This window comes from Lolium rigidum, chromosome 1 (assembly GCF_022539505.1).
Source record: "Lolium rigidum isolate FL_2022 chromosome 1, APGP_CSIRO_Lrig_0.1, whole genome shotgun sequence".
Lineage (NCBI taxonomy): Eukaryota > Viridiplantae > Streptophyta > Magnoliopsida > Poales > Poaceae > Lolium > Lolium rigidum.
In genome coordinates, this window is record NC_061508.1 from 21,177,275 (window position 1) to 21,188,836 (window position 11,562).

At 43.6% G+C, this 11,562-nt stretch overlaps 2 protein-coding genes and 1 long non-coding RNA gene across 4 annotated transcripts in view; 1 reads left to right on the plus strand and 2 right to left on the minus strand.

The window, feature by feature from the left end:
* LOC124685032 (serine carboxypeptidase-like 18) overlaps positions 1–11,238 on the minus strand; it is a 36,796-nt gene extending 25,558 nt beyond the window's left edge. The window contains exons 1-3 of one of the 2 annotated variants that reach the window (XM_047219309.1): positions 11,075–11,238; positions 10,764–10,983; positions 10,296–10,418 (exon numbers count right to left, since the gene is read on the minus strand). In XM_047219309.1, coding sequence (XP_047075265.1) covers positions 10,296–10,418; positions 10,764–10,983; positions 11,075–11,223 — 492 coding nt within the window. In that variant the 5' untranslated portion in view covers positions 11,224–11,238. The remainder of the gene's footprint in view (positions 1–10,295; positions 10,419–10,763; positions 10,984–11,074) is intronic. The other variant, XM_047219308.1, reaches the window with a different exon arrangement.
* Positions 2,314–3,663, minus strand: LOC124685033 (putative serine carboxypeptidase-like 52). Its single transcript, XM_047219314.1, has 5 exons — positions 3,571–3,663; positions 3,350–3,468; positions 3,123–3,236; positions 2,571–2,616; positions 2,314–2,448 (listed from the first exon to the last, which is right to left on the minus strand). The coding sequence occupies exons 1-5, from the start codon at positions 3,646–3,648 to the stop codon at positions 2,365–2,367; spliced, it is 441 nt and encodes a 146-aa protein (XP_047075270.1). The 5' UTR covers positions 3,649–3,663; the 3' UTR covers positions 2,314–2,364.
* LOC124685034 lies at positions 5,810–7,660 on the plus strand. The gene is made up of 3 exons (XR_006997258.1): positions 5,810–5,885; positions 6,204–7,120; positions 7,212–7,660. It is a non-coding gene; the product is annotated as an uncharacterized LOC124685034 (long non-coding RNA).
* Positions 11,239–11,562: the final 324 nt, after the last annotated feature.

An 11,562-nucleotide genomic window follows, 5' to 3' on the forward strand; every position in this document is an offset into this window, starting at 1 on the left:
CCAAAGATCCGGCCCCATGCCAGAGAAGCTTTTCTTCCAGTCCTTAGCCAAAATCGAGGGGCCGGATATTTCCAAATATCCGGCCCGATAATCCGGCCCTGGTTCAATACGGGACATTATCGGGCAAATGTCCGGCCCCCCTACTGAGCTGTTTTTCCTCGAGGACTTAGCCAAAATCAGGGGGCCGGATATTTCAAGAATATCCGGCCCGGATTATCCGGCCTGGCCAAACTTTTCCTGTTATCTTTTGACAGACCGACCAAATTCAACACACGCAAAAATGAAACTATGTAATCCCTGTACCACTTAATCAAACATTAGTGTATCACATATATTGACATCAAACACACAAAACATAATGCAAGAGATGTTCTTTCAGTGGAGCAGGGCGTGTCGAAGGCGCCTCAGGTGCAGCCTGGCGGGAGCCAGGGTCTCCTCGTGGGAGGGACCTATCCCGGCCAATGGGTGACGCAGACCGGTGCATGCGGCCAGGGGAGAAGGGGACTGGTGCGGGCCCTGCAATAGAGAGCGGTGATGATGCCTCAGGAGTAGTGCCAACACACGCCTATTTCAGGCCGATCCTCCTCAGGATCAGAGCTTCCATAGTCCAAGGTTGCACCGGAATCTTCCTCGGATTGCATGCTCGTTTCGTCATTTTGTGTAGAATTTTCTTTGGAGCCGTTTCACTATGTTTCTTCATCATTTTTGCTCAAGTTTTCACGTGTTCATCTTCGGATGTACCATCAGTGGGTGTGTTTCCTGGCCATGGTTAATTGCAATTGGTATAATATGTAAAGGCATGTGATCATCAAGTTGAGTATCCTCATTGGTAGATGCATGATTTTTTGTTGGTAGGAGAAGAATATCCTGACTAAGGCGTTTACCAGCATTAGGATGACATGAAGCAAAAGGGAACACATTATTGTCAAAGACCCCATCTCAAGACACATAAACACGACCAGTGGTCAAATCCAAACACTTAACTCATTTATGCAAAGGACCATAGCTTACAAACACACAACGTGTAGAGAGAGATGTGCAAGCTTTCTTTTGTTGTAGGGACGAAGATTTGGCCAATAGGTACACCCAAAAGTCCGAACAGATTCATGGTTGGGTTTAGTGTGGAGAAGACATTTTCCAGGAGTTTCAAAAATCAATCACTTTGCTAGGAAGTAAGTTGACGAGAAAAGTGGTTGTGAGAAAGGATTCATCCCAAAATTTGGAGGCATACATGCATGTGCAAGCAAGTCAAGTCCAAGTTCCACAATGTGATGGTGTTTATACTCAGCTGAACCATTTTGTTGATGGGCATGCAGACAAGAAACATGGTGAGTGATACCAATTTTCTGAAAGAAGCCATGGAACTTTTCAAACTCACCCCCCCCCAGTCTGTTTGCATAGAAAGTTTTTCATATGCGATGCTTTGCAGCATACTTCGGATTTTGCTGACAAAGGAATCTATCAATCTGCAAAAGATGACATGGGTGCATGTTGGTGATTAGGATTTAGGAGCACCTGATTGTGTTTCTTTGCAATTGTTTTTCGTAAATAGTCTATTTACATTCTGTCTGCAGAGTGACTTTGCACATGTTGGAGTTTGGAAATATGCTGCATTATTCAGTTTCGTTGCGTTAGTTGGTAGATTGATGGGTTTTCCGCACCCCAAACAAATGCGGTACTTCCTGTGATGTAGTCGTGAACTTCTCTGTCTTGTCAGCCATAGACTCTTACTTTTTGCAGACAACATCCTTTTTTAACATAGTACAAGTGTATATGATCACATACATGCACAGACGCATGCTCCTATGAACACACGCACACCTATCCCTGTGAGTATACTTAATGTCAGACACAGGCTCTTATTTTTTTGCACAGCACAAGCACCGATGCTCATATACACGCATGTACACTTGCCACTGGGAACACACACACGTCTATCCCTATGAGTATATTTAAGGTTGGCGAAATCATCATGGGGACCTCGTAGTTAACAGCCTCTATGACTTAAACTTGGGTGGACAGGTTCCATTCCACCACATAAAAGCCTAAACAATTGGGGTATGCTCAGTTTGCCGTTACATATGTGTTACTCCCTCTCTCACAGTTTATAAGGCACGCGCGTGCCCCTAGGTTGCAAATTTGATCAAGTTAGCATTAGTTATATGTTATAAAAATTATATCATTAGAAAGTTCAGATATTCTATTTTCTAATGATATAATTTTTATATTATATAATTTAAATTATATAGGTTAAATTGATAACCTAGGGGCACGCGCGCGCCTAATAAACTGTGAAGGAGGGAGTACCTTACATATACGATTGACATTAAGAACCTCCACGTGCACCCAACATCAGTCGACCCCTTAAAGAGGTTCACCTGAGAGCCATCTATCGATCATGGCAAGACACTCCTTGGGCATGTACTCCGGGGCTGTGTGTCCAGCACCCTACAGGTGCACGTAGTTGAATTAAACGATTCATTAATTTGATGAACTGTTTTCTATATGGATAAGGATGCTATCCAGCTCTGGTAAAAAACTGAAGTTGTATATATGTGTCTAACACGTACCTTTACAGTTGCAAATGTCAGATTGTTGGAGTAAGTTCTTGTGAACCTATGAAAATAAGATAAAGAAAAACAATGTATAAGGCATCAAAATACTTGGCGCATACAATGAACTACAAATGTTTAATTTTTATTACTAATAAGCATAATACCCCTTGTCACATGTTTTGGGCGTTTAACGGTATCTCTGAAGTCTAACTATTGGATTCATCTGTATTTGAAAAGCTACCTTGTGGTCCTGTGGACAACTGGACATAGGTAAGTTGATTTTTATTTACCAAATTATTATCTTTTGAATTATTTAGATTTTATACTTGAAAAAAAATACATGCGCAACTTGGTCTCGAATGTATTTCCATGCATATATATGTGTGTAGTTTTGCTAGGTTTTATGGATGTACTAAAATGTAGTATTCCCATTAATTAAAGCTAAATTAGTCGGGTCACAACTGATTCTGGGGATATCACTATTTTTCCCTGACGCGAGTAAGAACTACAACATACTTTTGACTTATAATGTATACAAAAAAATATAAATTGTGAGTCCGTCCTTACCCTACAACTTGGCCTTCCACATACCATGGTCGCCAATTATCTGTGATGGGAAGGCTAAGTTTTCTGATCCATGCTTGGGTGCCAACATGAGATATTTTACTATCATGATCGCCACTGCAGTGTCACACGTGACCGTACAAATATTGACTATTCAGTCAAATACATTATAGAATTATTAAGGAGATGCGGGAGAAACGAGTGTCGGAAAAAGTTGATCACTCACTTACCTGTAGATCATGGCCCGGTATCCTTTAGTAATCAATGCTAAATGATCATCCACTGCACTGGCAATTTCCATTGTGTAAGGTATATCGAAATCACATCGTAGCCATGATGGAACTGTTCCCTGCACAGTATATACACAAAATATAAGCCCTTCGTTATGGACGGAATGAGGGCTGCTTTGATTGCATTCAGAGAATTCTCTCACTGCAAACCCCTACCTTACCTTGTGAACACCTAAACTTTCCCTTACAACTTCTTCATTTGTCCATACCTCTGATAGGAAGTATGTGGCATTCTGCATTAACCGAATTAAGCACAACAATTAAGATTTTGACACAGTTAACACCGTGCAATTAGAACGGCAAAATAAAAGCAATATGAACATGAATAAAAAAATAAAAATAAAAAGCAAGCGAGAAAGTGAAAATAAAACCGAGAAGAAATTAAGATTAATATTTGAAATGTTTACCCTGCAGATAGACCAAACTGCGGACTCTAATAACCTTTTCCTACTATGATCCTGCAACGCATGCTGCTTCTGAATGGCAAGGCTTGGATATTCTGGACAACGTGCCTCCAAGATGTGTACATCATTTAAATCCCTTATACACTGCAATATCCATGCCAAAATTACCAATTAAGTCACCAAGTAGCTCTTACTTCTAGCTTAGTGTATCATGCCTTATTCACATAATCAACATATACTTTTGTTTCTTTCTTTGTGGTCGGTATTGTCACTTACGTCTTGGATGGCTTGGAGGGAATTGGCACAATTAGCGTTCGATGGCCTAATGTATTCTCCTCTACAGCCATCATGAGCAGCCTGTGGATTAGGGGATTTAAGTTCAACTATATCTCCTGATCAATGATACTCCAAGTAAATAGGAACACATTTGACTTTATTCAGTAGTTAAGTCAATATATATTTATCGATCTGATTGAGAAGCATTATATTTTTCTTGAGAGGGAGCAGAAGCTTGCCAACATCGAGTAGATGTGTGGAAATATTGTCCTTGTCATTTTCGTGTGGCATAGAATGAGATTGTAAAAGATAAAAATTATCATAGTTAAAGACTATGTCACCTCGTAGAGTTCGTCTGGTATAATTCCCATACCGTGAAGATACGGAACTCGAGCGTTGATGTCCGTCGTTGCATCAGTCAATGGATTGCCAGCAATTACACCCTGATCAGTTAAGATAAATTTGATGTGGGTATTAATTAATCCCTCCATACAAATGGTAGTATAAGAGTATCACGGATTCACACACATATGTAAGAATGTATAACAATTTACATAAGGGACAATTTTTTCGATAAGGGGAGGACCCCGGCCTCTACATCAATTGATACATATGGCCTTTTTATTAACTTTATTATGCATCCAGAGTTACAAAACCATTACAATTGAAGGATCACATAAAGTTTCAGCATGCACCAGCCATTTAAACATAGAAAGGAAAATATCATAAGGGACAATTGCATTAGAAAAAGGGTAAACATTGAATTGTATTTAAACACATTTGCCCACCTCTGTACTGACTGTATCTCCGAGGACACATAAAAGCAAAGATCACCGTAAAGTTTCAACTACCAGTATCAATGAAAAAAAAACATGTCTCAGCGGACTACTTAGAGCCTTATTGCAAAGGAACAATGAATTCTAGTTTGTAAATTATTCATATTGAGAACTGGGTTGTAGCCTTGTGGCAAGGGAGGCACTGTTGCACACAGCCGACCCAGGTTCGAGTCTCATTGGGGGCTGAATTTGGGTTTATCACATGTGGACTTCTGTCTTACAAAAAAAAAGGCATCAGGTGCTAATGCCTGGGATGGTACCTTTTTCAAAAAAGTCATTCATATTTACCAAACAAAGTAAATGGCAGAAGAGTGAATTTTACCAAAATATGGTAACCATGTTTTGAACTTACCCATTGAAGTTGAAGAAATACATAGATCCGATCCAGACACATATGTGGACACAAATATTCAAGGTTAACGATAAGAGCTCTTTTACGGTGATTGGCACGGAACTTTGGTTCCGTCTAATCGAATTTTAGTTCCGTCTAATGTTATTTTTTGTGACCGTTGATTAAATCTGTGATAAATTTTCTGTAAGTTCTATAATAATATGACACTGTAAAAGAGCTCCGGAACGGACGTTTTAATCCGTGTTCCAAATATAAAAAAAATAAGAATCAGATCGATTGTGAGATACATCTCGATAGAAAAAGCGGAAAGAATTCTCCTACGAGCGCCCGCCGTCGCCACGCAGCCGCCGCCCCGCCGACGCCGACGCTGCCGCCACGCAGCCGCCGCCCCGCAGCCGCCCCGCCGACGCGGCCGCCCCCACCGACGCCGTCGCCCCTCCCCCCATCGCGAGTCGCCGCCCATCGGCCCGTCGCGGGGACTCAGCACGAGGGCGCGCGCCTCGGAGCTGCAGTAGGCGCCCGCCGCTGCAGCGTCTGGCGTCGCGACCCACAGGGTCACCGTCCACGACCGGGAGCGCGGGGACGTCCACGAGTTCGTCGTGCCCCAGGTATGTGTGTGTACCTCTGGTGCGCGTGTCTGTTACTCTCGCTTGAGGTGGTGCTGGTCTGATTGGTGTCAATGGTGTGGCCATGGCCGCGTGCAGGACCAGTTATCTCTATATAGGTGGAAGCATCTTGCGTAAATTTAAATTTCAATAACTTTGGCTAGTTCATCACTTCTAAAAATTTTTTGTGTTTTCTTGAACATATTTACCAGCTTGTTCATTGTAAAAATTTCAGAGGGTCCAGAGCAAGCTAGAATTACTTTCGCCTCATCCTGGATTTTCCCCTTGTTGATTCCGCGTGTTGGCTGTTTGGTTGTTCAGGATTGGTGCCCACCTCGCTGTTTCTTGCTTTCCTGCAATGGGAAGGGAGGACCCACTTCGTTCTTGCCCTTATCCAACAAATCCTTGAGGTGAGATGCTTGACAACTGCAAGAACCGACGGCCGTTGCAAAATTGCAGTGCAACTTCGTGGCCAAAGAGAAACCTATGAATAATTTCATTGCTCTTATATTTCAGTTCTGTGGAGTTTGGCAGCACTTAGTTTAGATCTTAAGTACTGTAGCTTTTATTCTGAAAACATGGTTCAGTTACATGGATGCCAGCAACGGAGGCATTCACATAGTAGTCAGATTGATAAGTACCTTGCTAGACTGAGAGGTTCAGGTTAGCATTGATTCAGAATCGTGCCTGGAAATGATTAACCTTAGTACATAACTCAATTAGAGGCAGAAAATCTGTCCAATTTTGTTTTGTGGGTGCCATTAATTATTGTTTCTGTTGCTAGACTGAGTGGCTTATGTGGGCTGTCCAGCTGCAAGTCATTCAGGCTGAATTGCTGTTGGACAAAGAAGGAGGCGCCTATTTCAATACTCCCGAAGAAGACCCTTCTGTCCTTTTGGGTGTTAAAGAAGACTATGATGGTGCAGAACCCTCTGGAAACTCGATGGCAGCGATTAACATGATCAGATTGCCCAGTATATTTGATGCCGCAAAATCTGAAGGCTACAAACGTAATGTTGAACATTTTCTACGTTTATATGCACTACACTACAACAGTGGTTTGGTTCCAGAACGTGAGGTTTACACTTCACAGTAGCATAAAAGATTATGCATTTTGATTTATGTAGCTTGAAGTGTGATTTCAATAGATAGAAATGGTGCTTGTGGGGGACAAAAGGATCTGCAGAATTTCGAAACATTATTGCAGCTGCTTTCTCATCATATGATCAAAGAGAACAGTGAGTGATGTGCTAATTAGTTGTATTATGGGTTCAACATAGCACCCTACTTCATATTTACTGATTAGTAACACGTCGTTCGTTGATCCAGGTGATGCAGATAGACCCTAGGAACATGGCATTCTGGGAGAGAAACAATGCAAACATCGCTAGATGGCACGGGGCAGCCCAGGTTCGCTCCGGGAGTTTCAAGTGCAGCCCTCCCGTGACTTCTCCAGGTTCGCTCCGGGAGCTGCTCAACTAGACGGTCACTGCTGCCAGGTCATCTGTCTGAGGCTTTGTTCCTGCTGGTTCGGCTAGATGCTACTGACGCTCGCTAAAGACCTTGAACCCTTTTCTGTTTGCAGTTGATGTAAATAGATATTCCCAATAAAGGGTAGGCTAGTTTCGTATGATACAGAGAAGTCTTCTGTTCAAGCACTTCATGTCTTTTTTTTTCTATACGTGTAAACTTAGAGCATGTGCTACAAACTTGAGATGTTCTGACCTTGTTACATATTAAGCATAAAAGGATAAAATGATCGAATGGTTGCATGAAAATCTGGATGACTGCCATCAACAATTGTCTCCTCCTTGCCGCTCCTAATCCTGTCCGGGTTTGCCGCCCTCGGTGCTCTAGCCACCATCGCCCAGAGGTTGCCGGGGAGAAACGCCGCCCCGTCTCCTCACCCCTCTCGATCCTGGCCGGGGAGAAAATCTGGATGACTCTTCCAGCTGGCTGTGCGAACACATGGCAAAATAAGACAACGGAAAAGGATTAGTACCCAAGGGAGATGACCGTTGTATATATCAGATCGAGTACTAACTGAACTTCAAGCATATTAGATTTCAAACTGCTTTCCGCGAAAAAGAAACATGCAAAAAAAAAAAAGATTTCAAACTGCTTTTATATTTGTGGAGATGAATAGAGGTCAACAAATACATCTGGAATTTCAGAAGTAAATTGCAGAAGCTAATTCTTCATATACTGCTGAACAGCTGTACTGTTACTCTACCACATAGTCATTCACTAAATACACTGAATATGTGAGGATACCTGTCCAAAAAGGATCAGTTCAAAATACATTGGATCTAATTGCGCTTATATCTAAATCAAGATTCGAGAAACCGTTTGAAAAAAATTGGTTTAGGCCACTGTTAACGACGGCGACTTAGGGATGGCAGACAGCAAGCACGGAAAGAGGAAGTACAGCAGCGGCTGGTGCGTCTCCCAGCGGCGCGTGGTCGTCAGTGCGGCTTCCCCAGCTAGGTCCGCAACAGTGGCAGGGATAGGGCGCTGCTTCTGTCCTGGGCGAGAGGAAATGGAGGCGGGAGCTTGTTTGCGTGCAGCCTAGCTCGCGGCGGGGCACCGAGCATGGAGGAATCACGTGGGTCGTGGGCAGGATGGAGGTTCCCTTGCATCGCGCGCACGGTGTGGTAGGGGAAAAAAGAGAGCGGATACGTGATCGTTTTCATGCAATTCATACAGAGCAAGAGGACCTTACGGAGATCTGAAGTTGTGCCGCCTCCCTCTCCTACCTCACCTAGCCCCGTCACCGCCCCGTCCTCTCCTTGCCGCTCTCGATCCCGTCCGCCTCCGCTGCTCTTGGTGCTCCAGCCACCGCCGCCCGCTCCTTCCTCGCCTAACTCCGTTGTCCAACCGTCTCCTCCTCGCCACTCTCGATTCCGTCCGCTTCTGCCGCCCTCGGTGCTCCAGCCGCTGCCGCGCGCGCAGAGATCGCCGGGAGAGATGCCGATCCGTCTCCTTCTCGCCGTTCTTGATCCCGTCGGCCTCCGCCGCCCTCGGTGCTCTAGCCGTCGCCGCCCAGGGATCGCCGGAGGGAGACCATCATACATCAGTGAGAGATTAAAAGATGATGAACGGTGAGAGACAATAGATATAGACTATAGAGACGAGAGGATGAAGAGGATGAATCGGTGAATATGATATGATATGCCTCAATTTACATGAGATGTGTGCAGATATGTTAATTGCTTGCTTTAAGATGCGTGCAGTCTTATCTGATGATTCGATCGTTCAAAAGGACACTCGTTTTTTATAAAGTTCGTAAAAAATTTCGGAGGTTCCGGTCCCACAGATTTTAGTTCCGGTCCTACATTTTTGGTTCCGTCAATTTGGTTCCATCTTTTTACCACCGTTAGATCGGGCTAGATGGACGGTTGTTAAAAATGCCAATCACTGTAAAACTTGTATAACGATAAATTATATTTGTTTTCTCGTGTTGTTGTTAAGCTAAACTTTGTTGACCTTGATAGGGAGAGAACGTGTCCCTGTCTAGGCTGTCTTATTAGTAAACAAAGGAAGACCCCTATAGGCATAAAGCTCTAGAAGTACATCCTGTGGACTTCGTCTTACAAAAAAAATGCATGAGGTCCCATTTTTTTTTAAAAAATCATACAGTATTTAAGAAAATTGACCAAACAAAGTAAATGGAAGAAGACTGAATTTTACCAAAATATGGTAACCATGTTTTGAACTTACCCACTGAAGTTGAAGAACTACATAGATCTGATCCAGACATATGTGGACACAAATATTCAAGGTTAAACATAAATTATATTTGTTTCTCATGTTGTTGTTGAACTAAACTTTGTTGACCTTGATAAAGAGAGAGCTTTCCCCTGTCTAATTAGTAAACAAAGAAAAAATTCTATAGGCACAATGCTTAGGAAGAAGAGAAATACGCATTGCAGTAAAAAAGTTATTTTTCCAAAAGGAGGGATACCTCGGACCTCGATGGGTGCACATAACCATGGTAGAAAAAATATGAAACTTAAATAATATGTTGGAAGAGAAATTATGGAAATAATATAGAATACCTTGAGATTGATGAGTGGCTCGTCACCGTATTCTATCCCTATAACGGAATAAATGTTTAGTTAGAACAATGCATGTTGTACTCGTAAAAAAAATGCACGCTTCGGACAAACTCGTAAGACAAGTAGTAATCCTTGTCGATAATCACGATATCTAAATACCTTTGGCAACTTTCATAGCAAGAGGAGGTATGATTATGCCGCTATACGAATCACCCGCAACATAGAATGGATTCAGTAAAAACTGTGGGTGTTCATCAAACCACTTCAGAGAAAAGAAACCAAACGGAAATCAGCACCGATGAGTAATCTGTACTTTCTGTTATAAGAAGCATATAAATGAAGTTGAAATGTGAACCGTTTGGAGAAAGATGTGCAGCTGTTGAATAGCAATGGTGTCACTTGGTATGGTCCTGTTGCCCGTGGTGTCATACGAGAAGCCTGTCCCTGCCGGAGAATCCACGAAGATGACACTGCTAACCTACAATATGATTGAACTGAAATGAAAACGCCCCTGTTGTCTTTAGTCAAAACAATATGGTCAAACTAGTACCATATTATTTGTCTCTGATTTACTAGAACTTTGTACTATATCAGCGACAACTAATTTGTAACCAAGGGAGGATAATATAATACACGTCCCACATACATGTGAGGTACTGACATAAGAAAAGAAAAAGTTCTTTGAGAACACATGAGAAAAAAATCAATAGAAAAGCTGGAAATGGTGCAACAACGGTTCTGAACCCATGTCCAGCTAGTCTCCTCCATTATCTATTCTGTACTACTCCCGTATGTAAAACTTGGGTGTCTCAGCCAAATGAACCTGTGTCCAAGATGTTGGTTTGTAGAGCAGAGTAGGCAGGCCACTCCCGGTGTACCCCTCGAAGTCGAAGTAGAAGGGGCCCATCTCGTAGACGAGGCCGGAGAGGGCGGAGCATCCGGGGCCGCCGGTGAGCCATAGCAGGACAGGGTCCTCCTCCGGGTCGCGCTCCGACTGGATGAAGTAGTAGAAGAGGCGGACGCCATCGTCCAGCTCCACGTACCTGCACCACCGCATCGCATGATCATGTTCCGATCAACCGAGGAAGAAGAAGAAGCTGGAGAGCAGAGCATGCATGGCACACATGTACTTACCCTGTTTCGAGGGAGAAGGGCAGGGGTCCGCTGAAACCCGGCAGCCGCGGCACGGCCTTCGTGGTGATCGACGGCGTGGCGGCGGCGAAGAAGGGGCGGAGGAGCAGAAGCAGCAGAACCAGCGAGCGGCGCGGCGGCGCTGTCGCCATAGCTAAGACTGATTGTGTACCGGCAAGAGTGGATGAAAGCGGCAAATTTCCTACCAGCTGACGTTATTCACTTGGATGTTCCCGTGCCGGCCATACATGTATGACGAGCGAGAGACGAGAAAATCTGGTATGTGGACACACAAGACCGTGCTCCCTACTAGTAGTAGTCTCTATTATATCGGTGCCATGGAGCCCTGCTTTATCTGGTGACTGGTGTCTATCACACAGTACAATATTGACTATTCAGTCCCTAGTCCCTGTCAGGCTATCACATCGGTGTCACGGAGAAGGAAGCGCTGTGTCCTTGATTGAAGTGGAAAGCCACGGCTAATCCTGAGC

What these genes read in the sequence shown, in the direction of transcription:
- LOC124685033 (XM_047219314.1), bottom strand. Translation starts at nt 3,648, where the DNA reads ATGCAGAATGCCACATACTTCCTATCAGAGGTATGGACAAATGAAGAA. An exon ending in AAAGTTTAGGTGTTCACAAG is followed by an intron (nt 3,469 to 3,570) that starts GTAAGGTAGGGG and finishes TATACTGTGCAG; the next exon opens with GGAACAGTTCCATCATGGCT. An exon ending in TGACATTTGCAACTGTAAAG is followed by an intron (nt 2,449 to 2,570) that starts GTACGTGTTAGA and finishes GTGCACCTGTAG; the next exon opens with GGTGCTGGACACACAGCCCC.